The sequence below is a fragment of the Panthera pardus genome, unplaced genomic scaffold, assembly GCF_024362965.1.
Source record: "Panthera pardus isolate Hobbes unplaced genomic scaffold, ASM2436296v1 HiC_scaffold_24, whole genome shotgun sequence".
NCBI classification, from domain to species: domain Eukaryota; kingdom Metazoa; phylum Chordata; class Mammalia; order Carnivora; family Felidae; genus Panthera; species Panthera pardus.
Genome location: NW_026526810.1, coordinates 126299482 through 126318805, shown reverse-complemented (window position 1 = coordinate 126318805; position 19324 = coordinate 126299482). Strand labels below are relative to the sequence as shown.

At 46.7% G+C, this 19324-nt stretch overlaps 1 protein-coding gene and 1 long non-coding RNA gene across 2 annotated transcripts in view; one reads left to right on the top strand and one right to left on the bottom strand.

Annotated features, from left to right (window-relative positions):
- The window catches only part of DGLUCY (D-glutamate cyclase), a 41039-nt gene extending 36320 nt beyond the window's left edge, over nucleotides 1-4719 (bottom strand). Inside the window, 2 exon segments of the mRNA XM_053889702.1 lie at nucleotides 3326-3436; nucleotides 4609-4719. Coding sequence (XP_053745677.1) covers nucleotides 3326-3413 — 88 coding nt within the window. The 5' untranslated portion in view covers nucleotides 3414-3436; nucleotides 4609-4719.
- Nucleotides 2641-4700, top strand: LOC109274457 (uncharacterized). The gene is made up of 3 exons (XR_002083630.2): nucleotides 2641-3270; nucleotides 3372-3506; nucleotides 4138-4700. It is a non-coding gene; the product is annotated as an uncharacterized LOC109274457 (long non-coding RNA).
- Nucleotides 4720-19324: the final 14605 nt, after the last annotated feature.

Genomic DNA, 19324 nt, shown 5'->3' with positions numbered 1-19324 from the left:
TGGCCTCACACTGCGGTTTTAATTTGCATTGCCCTGAAGACCAATGTGGTTGAGTGACTTTCATAGGTTTTATTGGCCATTTGGGTATCCTTTGTGGGAAAGACACTGCTCATGTCTTTTGCCTGGGCAGATTCTTGACTGAGCAGGCTCACAGAATCCTTGACTCCCCCTCCAAGGAGGTAGGCTTACTTCAGCTATGGGGGAAGACCCCCCACTTGCATGACACCATCTCCTCTGGTCAGGAGCCCTTTTCTGGAATGGGAAGTCCTTTGACAGCTAAACCTGTGTTTGAATCCTGATTCGGCCTCTGACCAGCAGTGTGCCCCTGAGCCTTGGTATTCCCAAGGAGGAGATGGCAGTAATGACACCTGCCTCAAAGAGAATTCTGGGAGTTCATTCCTGTGTGTTAATAACCTAACACACAGGTGTACAGGAAGTAGGGGTTGGAGGCAAGAATATGGACTCTTGCATGGACATTTACAATTATGGTACTGAAGGAATATTTAATGATGGTTTGTAACGTACGGTTAAAGGAACAAAACTAGATAACAAAACCGTATTTGGGGCATATTCTCCTTTGTATACAGTTCATGACAGAAATAACTAGAAGGAAATACATCTACATGTTAATCACAGTTATCTCCTGTATCAAGACTGCGTGATATTTAATGTTCTCTTCTGTGCTTTTCTCAATTCTAAAATGTATGTAATAAATAGGTATCATTCTGTAACTGGAGGAAAAAACAAACAAGAAAACTTATGGTTTGTTTTTTTTTTAAGGGATTATTTCCTTTAAACACACCATCCCAAAGAAAAACATAATTATGCTGCTTTTGGAGAAATAATCTTGGTGACAATTCTCCTAAATGCTAGGTTGCCGTATCAACATGTGGGCATCTCTTTTCCACAACGATACTGTCTGCTAGTATTTTCTCTTTAGCTCTGATATTTTCCTTAGCTCTCTGTGCTAAGTCATTTGTAGACGTAATCACTTATATTTTATACGTAAGGAGAACAAGGCTCAAAGAGATGAAGTGACTTCACATGGCTGAGGCATGGCAGAGCCAGGATTTAAGCCTGAGACAGGGGACCGCTGAGTCCCTCTAGGGTCACCATTGGACTGCAGGCATCAGACCTTTGTAGGATGGGTCCACCACCCATTCCGGCACCTTCCTCCTCAGGGATGGTAGAAAGAAGTGGATACAAGCAGATGCAACCATCCGTACGGAAAGTTCTAGCACCAGCTTCTGCTCTAACATCCTGGAACTCATTGCCTCAAACCCTCGGTGCCTGCCAATGCTACAGACTTTGAAAATGGGGACGAGCTGGACACTCCCAGCTGCTGAAAGCCCAAGGAAGCTGACTGCATGTCTCGAGCAAGCCCAGCGTGTCTCCAAAAATAGTCTGGAGTGAGGTGGAAGGGAATCCAGCCAGCCTAGAAGCCTGGCTTTCCCTAGCCGCCTCCTTTCTTACCTCCAAAGCCTGTTGTGAGAGCAAATTGGATTTTTAATACCGCAAATCAGAGAGGTATTATGAGCACAAAGCTTCTTTGTTTCCTTTTTAATTAAACGCACTTCAGAGGGCACTGTGTTTTCATTTTGTTCATCTCCACTGCTGATGGTACCAAGTCCCCAGTTGTTCCCATTAGTAACAAGACACCAATAGAGGGCTCAGTGGTGGCTTTGGGGGGGGGGGGATGGGTGAGGGGAGGGTCTGAACGGATTCCTGTGTTGCCTGGGTCTCTCCAGCTCCATCTAAGGTCATGACAGCTTTTTCTTTGTGAGGAGAAACAAAGTGAGCCTTCTGAGTCCTTTTACCTCAAAGCAAAGTTGTCCATTCTTTTTTTTTTTTTTTTTTAACTTAATGATGGGAGAGGGAAAAAAAAAAAAAAGCACCTCTAATGTCCCTAATCTGATCTAAAGCCCCGGAAGACGTAGTCCCAAACTGAGGTGCTGCAGCTCTTCTGCAGAATGAGCTTCTTTCCTTGTGGAACATTCCATGACAGCGGCTGACTTGGATGGTACATCTTACCCCCACGAGCTCAGTTACCCCTCCCGACAGCTCCTGAGGGAGGACTGAACTGTTACTTTCAGGGTGCAGGTGAGCTTAGAGAGGTCACACACCTTACCCACAGCTACAGCCAGAAGGAGCCAAGCTGGGACTTACATCCAGACTGGTACACTCTGCTCTCTTGGAGCCCCGAGGTGCTAGCGAGCAGTGGGGTTCAGCTGGTGTTTGCTGGTACGTCGTGTACAGGGTTGGGGGAGACTATGACCCTGGTGGCTCTCTACAAAGCACGCTCCCTAGGGCTCACAGCCCTGAGTGGCTCCTTCCCCGTTGACTCTGTCCTAGGCCACGTGCCTTGCTTTGCCAATGGGACGGTAGAAAGTATGACGCAAGCGGGTGTTTGATACGTGCTTGGGCATTACAGCTCCTCCTCCAGGAATCTTGAGCTACCCTGGAAAGAAGTTTGGCTACCACTGCTGGCGAGGCTTCCTAGCAAGAGAGAAGCATTAGGCCGGCCCCAAGTGCTCTGGGCCTCCCAGTAGACACTCCAGACATGTGAGGAAGAAGCCATCATGGATGGTCCAGCCCCAGCAGATGTGGTACCACGTGAAGCAGAAAACCCCCCGGCTAAGGCCAGCGTCATCGCAGAATATCGCTTAAGCTGGTGAGTCTGGGGTGCTTTGTTATGCAATAATAGAGAATTCTGTTGGTCCAGAAATAGCCACAGAGGCCAGATACGTCAGTGAAAACTGTCCTGCTCCAGAACTTTAAACCATGCTACTGGTTTTTCTCTTTGGCGATTCCGGTAACCGGAAGTCTTTCGTATCATGAAATTTTGCTGGGACTTGTGTCAGTGACAACTTTGACGGCTGTTTTCTCTCACAGGACCTTTCAGAGCCTTGAGTGTCACTCCTGGAAGAGACTGGGGAGACGGTGCACCCAGAGAGGAACAAAACGGGGAGACGTAGTCTGAATCAAAAACCAGATTAAAATGCAGTGTTATCTGGGGGTGCTTTTCCCCCCCGAGAGAAAACCCCTTTCATCTTCTGAGGCCATTGGCAGGTCCCCCCGTGGAGTTGGGTTGACCAAGCAGAACTGGTGGTACCGGAGCCATCTGGTAAGGTGTTCACGCCTGAGTCTGGCCCAACTGCCAGACCTGCTGGGACATTAATTAGGGACCCGAGCAAATATCATCCTGCTCTTACTTCCTGTCTCCCAGGCAGAAGCTACAAGTCTCAGGAATTCCTGGGCCCTGCACCGCTGGTATTTCTAGGGATTTTCTTTCTTTCTTTTTTTTTAAACATCTATCACTACTTACCCCCAGCCACGCTGGACATGTTTCTGATGTCTGGTGTCTTCTGTAGGATCAAGCTCCTTATGGCAGAGGGAAGTGTGAAGGTTATCATGCCGTCTTTGAACGGGCCAGAGTCTGGGTGAAGGAAAGGAAGAGGAACAAATGAGAAGCTCAGCTTCCTTGCAGGGGGCAGATTCGACGTCAGGTATCCATCACCACCCCCCACCCCCCGGCCCTACCTGTCCTGGCCCGAGTGGGCATTGTTTGGAGCAAATTCTCCCCACCCTATTCCCATCCCCTTCATGTCTCAGTTTCTAGTGAGAAACTCCTAACACTTCAAGACCTTTGTCTTGACCTTTGTCATGACCTTCCCCTGGCCCAGGATGTCCTCCCTCCCTCCCTCCTGAAGACCTTTCCATTCCTCAGTACAGGTTCCAATCCTCCGCCTCTATGAAGCACCCAGTAGGCTCACGCCGACTGGTTGCCGGGTCTCCTTGCCCCCAGAGCATTCTTTGAGCCACTGACTTCGGCCTGATGTTTACTGGACTCTGGACCCCCTTTCTCTTTCCCGGGGAGACCCCAAGTACCCAGAGAGCAGGTTCACATCTTGGGCCTCCCGCGGTGTTATGACAGCCAAAGCACATAGCACACACCAAAAATACTTATGCTCGGATGAACAAACGACTGCATGCCACGTGCAATCACAAATGAAAGAATAGGCCAGATTTTCTGTCTATGTGTGACTTCTGTTATTTAGATTTAGGTGCCTAGAAGGAACAGATTTTATGTTTTCTTCTTTATATTCCCTGCCCCACCACCCCACCCCGCTACTCCAGGTACAGTGCCTAACAGAGATTTTTGGTGGATGAATAAAAAATACTGCAGATTTTTAAATACAGAGATGGTGTCAAAGCTCCAGGAAATTGCATTCAGAAAGGAATCCTGTATGTTGACTTCTTGTGAAAACTAATGAAAGGAAACCAGTTTAGTTCAGGTTATGGTTGAGTTTAAAACGTAGGAGGGAGGCCAGCAGGGGGAGCTCTCACAGCCCCAACAGGAAGACCTACACCTTACCAAGTCCAATACTACTTTAGCTACTAGTTTACTGCCCCAGCAGGAGGAGGAAAGGTCTCCTCCTCTCCTGGCAACAGCCCCGCCAATGGCGGTCACAGCTCAGCCAATCAGGAGGCACTACACTTCGAACTCCCAGTTTACTCCAATGGACTTCCGGATTATAACAGCTCTCCCATCTTCCCCCTTCCCTCTGGAAAGGAGCTACCTACCTCCCTTTTGCTCCCCGGACTTGCCTCTGGCCTTGCCTGTAGTTTTGCCACAGCCTGCACGTCCTGGGATTGCAATTCTCTGCTATTTCCAAATAAACCCGTTTTTGCTGGTAGAATGGCTGGCAGTTTTCTCTTAAGGTTAACATGCTCTAGAAAGAGGTTTCAACGCGTCAGCGGAATCTAGGGTTCGATAGATGAAGAGGCGAACGAAATGACAGAGATGAAAAGTCTAGCATAGAGAATGTGGCCGATAATATTGCAGTTTTGTGTGGTTAACAGATGGTGACTACAATTACCTTGGTGAGCACTGCGCAGTGTACAGAATTGTCAAATCTGTGTGTGTACACCTGAAACTATTACAACATTGTAGGTCACCTATACTTCAATTTACAACCATCCAGAGCTAGACAGTCTCATTGTGTTGGCCTCCAAGGCACAGCCCATGTCGTCTTCATCTCAATATACTACATGTCTAGCACAGTGCCTGGCACAAAAGTGTAGTTCAGTGTTTGTTGAATGGCTAGCTGACTGACTGCACAATGGATGAAAGCAGGATTCAAGGGTGGTGTCCCCAGGGAAGGTTCTGGACAAGCCAGATTTTCCACAGCCCTTTCTACCTAGAGAAGAACCCAATGGGATTCCAAACCACCAATGCAGTTTTCAACTCCAATCTCATAGGTAGAAAACCAAGCAAACTCCACGGCCATTTTAATGAAAAATTTGAGATCGTATAAAAACTTTAACAAACAAAATATAAGAAGTGTTGCCCTGGAAGGGGTAGAGGAGGTGTGTTTTAAACTGACAGTGAGTGCTTTAATAGCCACAGAACAAAGTGCTTCGGGGACACAGAGGAGAGAACAGTTGGTCCTGCTGGGCTGAGGGGGTTGGGTGCTGGGAGGGTCAGGTGAGGTTGGATTCCATTCCCCAGTTGAAGATACTGAGTATTAAAGCAGCTGCTTTGGGAGGTCAAGCCTGAGCTTGTCTGCTGGACTGAGAGAGCCCTCCTGGACCTGGCCGGCCTGACCCCTTGGCCAAGCATCTGAGGCACCGGCTAAGGTCGTGGATGTCTGTGTTTTCCCAGGGTCACTGCAGAAATCTTAGCATCTCAGCCAGGCACTCAGCAAAGGTCGAAGAGAGAACCATTCCATAATCAAGTGGGGACAGTGGCCAGACTCCTCTGGTAATGGCCTTCACTTCATATCTAGAGGAGAGAATAGAACTTACCCCAAACCCACCGAAATGAGAGCCCTCAGTGGTACCTGTTAGCTGTCGCCCCTCATTTTTACTCTATAAGACAGCAGGTGGAAGCTGGGAGCTGGTTTGCAAATAAACTGTAGTCAAAAGACCAAAATCTGAGGGTGATTGCCTTTCCTTTCCTTTATTTATTTATTGTTTTAATATAAGTTTAAGTGGATCTAGGTCATTCCTGTAATAATGTTGCTTTGCTGGCCTGGAGATTATATAAGTGTAGCTTGAAATCCTGCCCTGTGAAATGCATGCTGGGAGTGTGCCAGTCACCTGAATATTACCCACTGTGCATGTTGGGAGGGAAAGGAGGCTGAGAACCCCTACCCTACAGAGTCATCCCCCTTGAAGGCAGGGGCCACATGGAGCATGAAGGACATGCTCATTAGCAATTGTCAATACACCAATGACAGAGTGCCCAGTCATATAATAAATGATGGTAGCTACCACCCTACCATATATGAGAACCCACTGTATGCCAGGCACCGTGCCAGACCCTTTACCCTCTTTGGTTTACAACCATTGGTTCTTCACCACTGCCCCACAAAAAAGACACTGTTAATCCCATTATGGACAAAGAATGCGGTCTTGGGGAGATCAAAGAAGCTCCCTAAAGTCTGATAACTATTAAGTGGTACAGCCTAAGCCCCAAAATAAGTCTAAATTCATGCTTGCTTGACTGATATCTACCTTTCTATGCCTGTGTGTCTATATATCCATCCCTCCCTCCTTCCATCCATCCTCTGGTGTTAATAAGAACCACATCCTCTGTAGGAATAGCAAGGACCTTCCCCTTTTCTCCCAAAAGGTGATTCCAGAACCAGAGTCTCTTGAGTCCATATGTTCCTTTGGGGACTGAACCCTGAACTTCTCAGGCTTTCCGCCAGGGCCTCCAGTGAACTCACTGCTGAGTGGCCCTGCGTGGCCCAAGTGTCTCAATACCCAGTAAGGCCTTACTTTAAGTAAGGGATCTAATCATTGAGCACTAGTTGGACTCTAAGAAGCTTACCCTTCCACTGTGAATTCTTTTTTCTCTTTAGAGAGTAACAAACTATCAAGCCCACAAATATCATTCCCTAGCCTGGGATACACCAGAGAGGGGCCCACAGACCATCAATTCCTTAGAAGGATCTGACACACCCCAAAGCCCAGTATAAAAATACCTTAGCTATGCCTGTCACAGATGACTGAAATTCCACCATTAGAAAGTCATTTCTCTGCTTTACCCAAGTAATCCAATTCTAGGAATGCATGCTCCAGATGTTCTCAAACAGCCAGGTGGAATGATGGGAGCACATGGCAGCACTATTTGTAAGAGAAACAATGTAGAAACAACCTAATACAGGTTGGGTAAATACATAGAGGGCTGATTAAATAGAGGCATAGCTAAACTAGGGTACATCCATACTGCACAATGAGATACTGTGTAACCACTAAAAAGAATGAGGCTACTCTATACACCCGGTATGAAACAATCTCCCAAAGACATAAAATGAACAAGGTAAGGTAAAGGATTTTATGTTGAATAACACACCCATGATCCATTCAAATGCATGTAAACTATCTCTGTAAAGATGGAAAAGAGCTTGATATCAGTTGTGGCCGCAGAGAGGGAAATTAGGTGGATGGGGTCCTGAGCAGGAGCAGTGGCTGCCACACTATTTTAGGTGAGTGGTGCCCTCTGGAGTTGTGCTAGGGGGTGGCCCTGACGGAAGAGGGATTTTCTGCTCTTTATCCTTCCTACAACTTTCAATAGGACAACATGTAAGTATCACATAATTTAAAAACTGGAATTTAATTTAAACATATATAAGGAAGGTAGGATCATATCCTTTTTAAGTAACCTCTACACCCACTGTGGGGCTTGAACTCACAACCTTAAGATCCGGGATCGCATGTTCAACCTTGAGATCGGGGATCGACTGAGCCAGCCAGGCACCCTAGGTCATTCCTTATACTTCTGTCATGAGTTTTTTCATTCATTTGGTAAATATTTATTTAGTCCTTACCATGTAGGTAGAATGTGCTGAGCACACAGAGGTGAGTAAAGCAGAACTTATCCCCATTAAAGGGCATGTATGCCTGGGGCACCTGGGTCGGTCAGTCGGTTAAGCGTCTGACTCTTGGTTTTGGCTGCAGTAGTGATCTCATGGTTCATGAGTTTGAGCCCTGCATCGGGCTCTGTGCTGACAGAGTGGAGCCTGCTTGGGATTCTCTCTCCTTCTCTCTCTCTGCCCCTCCATCCCTCCCTCTCTCAAAATAAATAAATAAACTTAAAAAAATAGAAAAATAAAAGGCATGCATGCCTGGGAGTGTGGACACCATGGTGATAATAGTGACAGCTGTCGCTTACTGGGTGCCTGCTAGGCACTTAGTATCCAGACACGATCCATCATCCACCTGCCATTCAACAGGCATTGCAGTACAGAGCACAGATTAGGGGGTAGGCTGTCTGGATTCCAAGCCTGCCTCTACACTCAGGAGGGGATCATATTCACCTCCCTGTGCCTATTTTCTCATCTGTAAACAGGGATTCATAACAATACGTATCCCACTGAGTTGTGGTAAGGATTAAATGAGCTAACACACGTGAGATTCTTAGAACAATTTCTGGCTGGGTGCACGGTTAGCACCACAAAAGCGTTGCCTGTTTACCGCTCCTCACCCAGCGTGCTGCACATACTGTAGGGAATAAGACAGCCACAGCCCACGCTCACAGGGGGTTTGCCATCCCCAGAGACAGACATTAAGCACATAATTACCACTGTATCTATCTTCAGTAGCTATAACACCATGTGCTGAGCACTCCTGGGCCACGTGGACTACAAGTGGAGGAGGAAAAGAAACTCAGTCTAACAGGAAGAGTAGGGGTCAGACTAGCAGACAGGTGGGGAGGGGGCACTGTAGGCCAGGGGACAGCATGAGCAAAAGCAGGGAGGCATGGGAAGGAAACCAGCTTCCTGTGCCGCTGGAATGTTTGATGTAAGGGAGGAGATAGGGGAGTAGGAGCTGGGATGGGGCAGTGGCCAGCTCGTGGGCGATCCAAGAACGATGGGAAATCAAGAAGGTGTTAGGCAGTAGAGTGACTTGGTAAGACCTACCTTTTATGAAGAAGACTCTGGCTGCAGGTGGGGGACTGGACCGCAGGGCAGGCAAAATAGGAGGCTGGTAGATGAGAGGGGAGGCCAGGAGAGAGATGAGCGTACAGAAAGGCTCCCTCCTAGGACGTGCCCAGGTGGCTCAGTCAGTTAAGTATCTGACCCTTGATTTCAGCTCAGGTCATGGTCTCATGGTTCGTGAGTTCAAGCCCCATGTCAGTGCAGAGCCTGCTTTGGATTCTCTCCCTCTCCCTCTCTCTCTGCCCCTCCTCTGCTTGTGCTCGCGCTCTCTCTCTCAAAATAAATAAACTTAAAAAAAAAAGTCTTCCTTCTAGAAAAAATCTTGAAGGAGAGACGGTACCTTAACCCTTTGTTTGCCTGGCCGGACCAGTCAGTGTTCAACACGCTTCAGGGCAGCAGCAGAGGCTGGTCCTGTGGAACGGACACAAGAAATCACACACACATAAGAGACAAGGCTTTCTGTTTCCCTTCAGTTCTTCCACGGAAGGAGTTCTGATCTTCTTTATTCCTTGCTATATCTCCAGTACCTACAACAGTGCCTGGCGCATGGAGAATGCCCAATAAATGTCCACTGTTGGAGGACACAGGCAGAGCAAGTAACTTGCACAAAGGCAACCATGATGAGGGAGCCAGGGAGGGAGAGGAGAAACCATGGCTCAGAAGCCGAGGGAAGCAAGTGTTGCAGGGGGGGAATTGGTGGTTATGGAGGTCAAGGAGGATAAAGCCCAACAAGCACCCACTGGAGTTTGGAATTCATGCCCTTTCTCCCTTACCACCATAATGGTGTCATCGTGGTCCTGTTGGTTAACAAGCATCAGGAGCACCCACCCCGTAAGCAGGATTGCGTTTAGGACCTGACCTGGAAGGGTACAAAAAGTAGGAGGAGACAAGTCCATTCCCTTGATGTTCAGAGTCTAACCAGGAAGATCTTAATTCACAAGCATGAGCAATTCACAGTAACACAAAACTCCATTTCTGGTTTCTGTAGATGTCCCCTGGATCACTTCCCCAGAGTCCTACAGCTTGATAATGGAAGAACAGAATAAGTAGGTGTGCAGACCTTGTCTTTACTCATTAATTTTTGTGGTGGGAGTCGCTCGACGTTTGCCAAGAGAGTGGCTGGTGGCAGCCTAAATACAACTGCAAATTTGCAAAATAGATGTTGCTGTAAGGAAGAAGCCATCCTAACTGTATAGACATTTCACAAAAATTGTTTTCATTACAATAAGAGAGACAAAAGATTAGGGAGAATGCTGGCAGTCATGTTTAGTATTGCTTATCTAATAGGCCAGATTCAAGTGCTCCCAATAAGCAAAAGATTGTGAACAAAACAAGCATTTTCAACCAAAGCCAATGGGTTCCTTTCCTAAACAATTCAGTCCCAAAGTCATTAGGTAGAGCTGAGTGAGGAAGGAGTCCATGGTGGGGGATGGAGGGCAGGAGCCATGGTGGCCCAGAGCAGGGGATCAGAGTCCAAGTGATGAGGAGGACAAGCCCAAGGAGGGTGACATGACCCGTGGTGTCACCATCCAATCAGTGCAAGGAGAGATTCCTCATACGGTGGGACAATGGCAGACTGGCATGTAGCATCAGAGGGAAAGAGTGCACCCACGTGGGGGCGTGCCCATGTGCGTGTGTGTGCGCATGCACAGGGAAACACGTATCTTAGCTCTGCCTGGGAGCACTAACATCTCAAAAGGGATGAGCACATCTGGTGCCCAAATCTTGGATTCCAAATGCCATTTTCCATTAAAATGAATCAAGATGCCTTGGAGAAATGGTTGATTCACTAACTGGGGCCTAGAAGTCAGAAGGTGAGCCTTCTGGAAGTCAGAAGTCCAGAAGGTGTGCTGGAAAGTAGGGATGTGCTGAAAGAATGATGGAACCATACACAAAAGCCACAGAATGAAGGAGCTCTCAGTGGTCAAACTGGGGACAATGCGAGTTTTAAATTAAAGAATGATGGGAATGGATATAACTCACTAACTTTTATAGGAATCCAAAAGTTCATATGGAGATAAAAAATAATTAAAATTGATGAGGAATGAGACATTTACACAATTGCAAAGTACCTCCCCATAAAATACCTATCAATTACAAAGAGGAAAAGTCTAGTTTTATAGTGAAGAAACCTAGTAGACACCACCTTAACCAAGTGATCAAAGTTTAGGAACAAACCAAAATGGAGAACGCCTCGGTAGGAGGCAAGGGGAAGAAGGCAGTGTCATTGCATGATTTTCCTGCTATGGTGTATAACTTGAATCTGATCCGGAGGAAACATTAAGCAAACCTTAACTGAGGGACGTTCTACAATGTCTGCGATCTTTAAAAGTGTCAAGGTCAAAACATTAAAAAAAATTTTTTTAAGGGGAGCCTGGGTGGCTCAGTTGGTTAAGCATCCAACTTCGGCTCAGGTCATGATCTCGTGGCTCACAAGTTCAAGCCCCACATCCAGCTCTGTGCTGACAGTGCAGATTCTGTGTTTCTCTCTCTCTCTGTGTCCTTCCCATGCTTGCTCTCTCTCTCTCTCTCTCTCTCTCTCTCTCTCAAAAATAAATAACAACATTAAAAATAAAGTGTCAAGGTCATGAAAGTCAAGGAGAGACTGTTGAGCTGTATTTCCAGACTGAAGGGGACTAAACAGACTTAATTAAGTGCAGGAGTGATTCTGAACTGGATCTTTTTGTGGTCAAAAACATGGTTGCGATAATTGGCAAATCTTGTTTCCTGGTTTTGATGGTTGTGCTGTGGTCAGGTAGGGAAGTGTCTTTGTATGCAGGAAAGACACAGCAAAGTATTGAAAGATGATGGAGTATCAGGGCAATGTATTCCTAAAGAGTTCAAGAAAAAAAGAGGGTTTTGTTTTTTTGTACCACCCTTGAAATTTTTCTGTCACTTTGTGATTGTTTCAAAATTTAAAAATGACAAGAAACAAATATAGAAAATTAAATTGTAGATAAATAAAATGTAGCATATACATATAATGGAATATTATTTAGCCTTTAACAGGAAGGAAATTCTAACATGTTACGAACATGGATGAAGCTTAAGGACATTATAGAAAGTAAAATACACCCATCACAAGGGACAAATACTGTATGATTCTGCTTATAAGAGGTTCCTGGGGGCAGGGGGCGCCTGGGGGACTCAGTTAAGCATCTGACTCTTGATTTCGCCTCAGGTCATGATCTCATGGTTCAGGTCATGATCTCATGGTTCATGAGATCGAGCCCCATGTTGGGCTCTGTGCTGACAGCACAGAGCCTGCTTGGGATGCTCTCTTTTTCTCTCTCAGAATAAATAAATAAGCCTAGAAAAAAAAAGAGGTACGTTGAATAGTCAAACTCATAAGGACAGATAATAGAAGGGTGGTTGCGAAGGGCTGGGATGGGGGTAACGGGGGGTGAGTGTTTACTGGGGCCAGGTTTTAGGTTTGGGAAGATGAAAAAGTTCTGGAGATGGAGGGTAGTGATGGTTGCACAACGATCTGGATATATTCAAGGCCAGTGAACTGGTGAGGACAGTAAATATTATGTTACGTATATTTTGCAACATTATATTTAACTTAAACAAAGGAAACTGTGATTTGCTAAGGTGCATTCTGGTGACATGTTTAGTTTCAAATTGTTGCTGTGAAAAGTGTCACCAGGGTCGGTGTGTGTCTTGAATTAAATATCAAATATTCTCGGGGCGCCTGGGTGGCTCAGTCGGCTAAGCGTCCAACTTCAGCTCAAGTCACCATCTCGCAGTTCGTGGATTCAAGCCCTGCGTCGGGCTCTGTGCTGACAGCTCAGAGCCTGGAGCCTGTTTCAGATTCTGTGTCTCCCTCTCTCTCTGACCCACACTGTTCATGCTCTATCTCTCTCTGTCTCAAAAATAAATAAACGTTAAAAAAAATTTTTTTTTAATAAATAAATAAATAAATAAATACCAAATATTCTCCAACTCAGGGTTCCTGTTCCAGCTCCGTGAAAAGGAGCTTACCCTGAAAAAAGGAAAGATTTTGTGTAAATGCTTCACGTCGCCAAACATTAACTTTATGACTCTGTGACAATTTAGGAAAAACTCTTCCCGCCAAACGTGGTAGTGAATGTCCATTCTTAGAGAGTGATAGAATATTTGGGAGCCTCATTCTTCAAAGTAAATCTGCTTTTAGTTACTTAGCTAAATAAAGCAACCCAACCAAGTGGCAAGACTCCAAGGTACGACATTGCTATGGGCAAACAAGGCGAACCCTTCTGCTTCATAGTTTGCCTTGCTTGTAAAACTAGAGCACGCATGTCTGCTTATTTAATACAGAGGTTCTGCAATGCTCTGTCAGAGCGAATTCCTGTGGCCATGAAACATGACACACAAATCCAGACGGAGGTTAAGTCTATGATGTTACTAACAGTAAATGCTGCCTTGTAGTTCCTTGGGTGAGTCCTAGGGATAAACCAAACAGTTGCTTTGATGTCTAGCTCCCCGTCCACTGCACTGCTCAACCAACAGCACGACCTACAAGCCTACCTCAAGGTCACAATGAACACTGTTCTCTGGTTGGAGGAGCTGGAGGCTCCATGCCCTTCCTTGGCTGGGAAAGGTCTCACCTAAGTGGTAATAATCTGGCACAACGTAGAAGATACAGTGAAACAAACAGCAAAGCACCTTGATTCCTTCGGCCTGGTTCCTTCGTGTCAAATGTCAGACGTGCCAGGATAGACATTTCTTTAGTGCTTTCCAGTCCTATGGTTTTCACAATCTGTAACTACTCAGGCAATAATTTATGAGTTGATGGTGGTATGGGTTACTAAAGTTTTTTTTTTTTTTTTTTCCTTAATTCCTGTGTTAGGGATATGTATGTGTGTTTCTTTGAGAGTAAAATTAACTCTTAGTTGGTCAGTTCTTGGAATGATTGGTCTCAGAACCACACATTAGTCCGGAACTATACTTACCCTACCCTGCAGGAAGTTTGCCACCTGAGATCATAATTGTACAGAAACAAATATATTCAGTAATAGAGCCCCATTCCAGAAGTACATATTATGAGACAGATATAATGACACATGTCCTTTAAACCTAATCCTCTTATGCTGGGCCTAATATAATTTAGGTTTCAAGGCCATATGTATATATGGGTTACATTTCAGAAGACAGGCAATTGGTCTAAATCCAAATAAAAATGAGCTAAGTTTGGCCCCCTTTCATTTATATCCATCCATCAACAGCTGTACAGAGACGGTTGTGTAAATGCTACGGGATGGCTCAGGCAGTTGTTCCAAAGGGTCTTTCAGTCCCGTTAAAGCTGCATCCAGAAATAGCTGAGGCCGAGCCAGGGTCTGCACTGCCTGAGGTCTCACAAACTGAAAAACACACTCTCAGACATGATTATGCCCTTCCCTGCTCTGTTTTCTGGTTAAGATTCTCTGAGATTTCATTTTATGAGTATTCCTGACCACCAGATGTTTGCAACTCAGGGCCTACACCGCAAGCTCTTTATTACCTGTTGCATAAAACCAGTGACAGCTGTACATCTAGGCAGGATGGGGACAGTGCAGGGGACAGCGCACTCCCAACGCTGGGGAGGGGAACCATGGCGGGCGCTAGTTCAGAGGCCGCTGTTTGCCTAGGTGATCGGTGTGCTGGGGCAAAGGGAAGAGCTCCGTAAGGGAGTTGCCCAGGAGGATGCCCCCGCGGGCGCCCTCAGAGGGAGACCATCAGAGGCCTCGGACAAACACAGTGAGAAAGTTAAGAGCTTCAAGGGGCCTAGGAGTCTCTTCTGACTAAGCAGTCGGCAGGTGGGACAGGGCCCTTGGAGGGTCCCGTTGTGCCCAGCAGCCAGACGCAGCGGAATCGCGGTGCATTTCCATGGGAACGGCTGGGCAGCCCCACACTCAGCGGTGTGCTCCGTCTATTTCTATGGCACCTATCACCATGGCACCTACTTGCTCTGAAAAACACAGGCTAAAAACAGAACCTAAAGTAAAGGGGGGCAATCCGCTTCCCCGCAGTCACCTTCTGCAGCTGCTGTTACACTTTGTGATTGCTCATGCGGACCTTTTGCGTTCTGAGTTTCCGTGTTTTTGCTGTCGGTGGCTTTAAAAAAATAAAAGGCTTACTATCAGCATCAGCATCATCTTGGGGTGATGTGGCCTGAGGCTCCAGGAAGTCTGTACTTACTTGCTGCAGGTGTAAAATTTCCAGCCAGAAGGAGCTCCTCTGAAGTGGCTCCTCCTCCCAGGGCTTGTTCAGGGCCTCCTGTAAGGTGTTTGGGAAAGTGGGGGAAAGCTGGGGGTTAGTGGACAGGGACAGTGACAGTGACATCAGTATACACAGATGACCCAAGAAAGGACCTGTGTTTATCCCAACAAGTGGATCACAAGCTCCTCTGGGAGCGAAATCCACAAGGACAAATAGCTTCCCTGAAAGTTTTCCCTAAGTTAATGGCCACCCTTTATAGCACAGCCCTTAACCCAGTCTCTGGAGTCAGACAGAGCTTGAGTTTGAATCCTGACTCTGTCACTGGCCAGCCATGTGAGATCGGTGTGCAACCTCTGAGCAGATGGTTAACGTACTCATCTATAAACTAGGGATGAGAAGACACAACCCACAGGAACAAGCCACTTCCTGTGATCTCAGCCTTCGTGGTCGTTCCTTCATTTGTCCAGCTATAAAATGGGGAGAATAACAGCCTCGAAAGCTCAAAAGAGCTTTGTGACTGTTGAGGAGACAATATATGAAAAGCACTGAGCAGAGTACTCACAGCTGCTAGAGAGGAAACTGTGAGCAGGTGGGCAATGACAATGGCCAGGACAGAGTGCTCAGCCTGCCCTGGTTCTCCGGGCCTGACTTCCTGCCCTCAGGCCTTAGAAACAGGGCCCTCAGCCATGAGTAGCTTCCTGCTTCCAGACTCCCACATTTATCAGTGTCCTTGGGCACAACAGATGTGGCTAAGGACAAGCTCACTCTCTGCAGCAAGAGTAACCATGCAGAAGGGTCATCAACCTGGTACTTTCTGTGATACATAGGACAACAAAATTCTCACGAACTGGAGAAAACCCCAACGCAGTTCCCTGTTTGTAGGCTTTGGAGTCAAGCAGGCCTGGGGACTCAAGTCTCCCCCCTGCACATCTGTTGGCTGAGTGACTCAACTGAAATTCCCTTTCCTCGCCCATCTGTGAAGTGGGCTGATGCCTCCTATCTCAGAGAGAGGTTGGGGCATTAAAGGAGAAGATGTAGGAAGTGCCTCCAGCCCAGAGTCCACACAGAGTGGGCTCTCAGTAAATGTGGGCTCTCCTCTTCTCTAACCCCCCACTGAATGTTTTAAGGTACAGTAAATACTCTATTTAATGAATTAAGGGTTAGCCTTTATAATAGAAGGAAACAGGCGTGTTTCCTGAATTTGCTGAGGTGCTGGTAAATGCTGGTAAATGCTGAACTCCCAGGCTCACACAACACCCGGCCCAGGGTTGGCATGGCCCCCCTCCAGGGCCCCCGCTGCCCTTTCTCACCACCCCCTCTCAAGAACACTCTGCCAAACAAGCCTGTAGGCTCGCTCTCACCACTGCTTACCCTTTCCTTTTTATTTTATGAAAGTAACTTCCCCCTTGTGAGCATTGTGGCTGTCTCCCTACCAAATCCCACCCTCCAAGAGGTCCCCCTTTCCACTTGAGGCTTCACGTGCTTCCAAGAAACTGGGCACGACTCCAAGGTGCTGGGGACGGAACATGTGGCCTGAGCTAAGCCAGTCACATAATTCCAACCCCCCTGCATGCAGGGATTGGCTCATGGGTTCAATGCCACTTGGAACTGTCTGGAGAATAGGGAACAGAAGGTCTGCAGGGGCTGTCGATGTGAGGCTGGGCCGCTCCAGTCATTTGACTATCATAAGCAAAGCCAGCCTGTTGGCAAAGCCAACACATGAAGAACAACAACCAAAGCCTCACGAAGAACGGTTGCCAGGAGCCATGGCGGCATTCGTAGGCCTAGATCAAACTGCGTCTCAGACTTGCCCCGCCTCTTTCTTGGGTCTGTGAGTCAGTATAGTCCATTCATGGTTAAACCAATTTGAGTTGGGTTTTCCATAACACAAGGATACAAGCACCAGGAACATTACTTCCTCTTTAGAGTTCCAGAGCCCTCATCACATTCAGACCTCAGTTCCAAAGCCAGGTCTTGAAGAAAGCCCGCCTAATTCTATTTCCTCCTTTACCCCCAGCTCCTGTGTGTTGTTTGTTAGGAATCGACCACGTGTGTGACCCTAACAATAAAATCGGTCGTGTCTCCATTTTCCCACCGAGGACACTGAGGCCCCAGTGAAATCATTTTCTCCATGGCTACACATTTAGTAGTTGGTAAGATCAGGACTAGTCTAGAAATGAGGACCCTGTGTGATAGGTAGGCTATTAATAAGTTTTCATTTTTTTCTAAATATGAAATTATTTTAATTCCCCAGTTGGATTATAAATTTATTGAGTCCAAAGCTATTTTTTCTTCCTATTTTGACCATCCATTGTAGTCGCTTGAGACATGTTTGTTACCAAATGGCTAAGGGAGTCTCCTGGCCCAAGGGCCCGACAATGTCCAGAGGTCTGCTGAGTACCAGGCATTGGGTGAAGTGCTTGACATATGTAATCTTATATTTTTATTATTTTTTAAATTTTTATTTATTTTTGAGAGAGAGTGCTCATGAGCAGGGGAGGGGCAGAGAGCTAGGGGACAGAGGTTCCAAAGCAGGCTCTGTGCTGACAGCAGAGCCCGATGCGGGGCTCAAACTCACCAACCACAAGATCATGACCTGAGCCAAAGCTGGACACTTAACTGACTGAGCCACCCAGGCGCCCCAGTAATCTTATTTTTTTTTTTAAATGGCTTATTGTAGGGGCACCTGAGGGGCTCAGCCAGTTAAGCATTCAACTCTCAGTTTTGGCTCAGGTCATGATCTCACAGTGTGGGATCAAAACCCACATTGGGCTCTGCACTGACAGCATGGAGCCTGCTTGAGATTCTCCCTCTCTCTGCCTCTTCCCCCTCTCAAAATAAATAAATAAACATGAAATGAAATGAAATGAAATGAAATGAAATGAAATGAAATGAAATAAAATAAAATTAAAAAAAATGGCTCATTTTAGGGGCATGTGGCTGGCCTAGTCAGTGGAGTGTGCAGCTCTTGACCTCAGGGTTGTAGGTTCAAGCCTCCCAATGGGTGTAGAGATTACTTGAAAATAAAATCTTAAAAAAAAAAAAACAGCTCATCATATTTATGTGATTCTTAGACCCGAGGATAAGTGACCTTTTGCCAAGGCCTGTGAGCAGAACCTGATTGTACTGGAAGGGGAGGATCTATCCTGAAGAAGGAACACAGAGAGCAGTGGTCCCCTACTGTGGCACATGGCTGTGTGGAAAGGGCAAGGACTCCGGGTTTGATTCCCAGGCATGTGCCCCCAACCCCCACCCCCACTCTGTGGATGATGGCCAACCCTACTCGAGAGCCAAAGAGAGATAAAGAAGTTCAAGGAAACACTGGCCACCAGGTGGGGAGAAGTTTCCATCCCATTCCTTGCCAAACATAGATTTGCTACTGGAAACCCAGAGCACGCCAAGAAATGGTTATAGCCCAAGCTGCTCTATTTCCTTGAAGATCATTGTGTTTGGATTATAAGAAAGTGTTTTTCCTTTTGTCTCTGCCCAGCAAGCCATGAACAGTTCCAGATCTGACAGCCTGAGCACTGGGTCTAACTTAATAAAGAAAGGGAAGGGGATTTGCTGCGTGGCTCAGTGTGTATTTTCAATTAAGACGTGAAACTGTTCCTCAGACAAGCCAGGCTTTGCTCAGGTGTTGAGCGTCATCATATAACCAGTGTACCTCTGCTCAGGGCTCTTTGTCAGTCATGGGGAATGTTCTTCCTCTTTGGGTAAATGTGACAGAGCAGCACTTCTCTGTGGCTTGGGTGGGGAGTCGGGTAGGGAAGCCTGAGGGACAGGAAGAGATAAGATATCTGACATTTTGTCACTTCTTCTAATCTCCTCTTGCATTCACAGAAGGGGGTAGGCCCAGCAGCTTGTTGCACCCCAGCGTGAGGCTTCTGGTGTTAAACAGTTCTACGTTTCTGCTGGAAGCCATTCAGTTTCCATTTATGGGAGGCAGTGTTCTCAAAGTATAGATCTCTAGGACACCTGCATCAGAACCCTGGAGCGCTTGGTAAAATTGCAAATTTCTGGCTCCAGAGGATTCCCACTGATTTAGACTCTACCAAAGATTGAGAACCTTGGGTAGCAGGTGAAGAACGTGAGTTTTAGAGTCAGATCAGTAAGGACTGAACCCCAAGCTGCAGCTCCACTACCCACTACCTGTGGATCTTGGCCAGGTTATGTAACCTCTCTGGGTCTCCATTTCA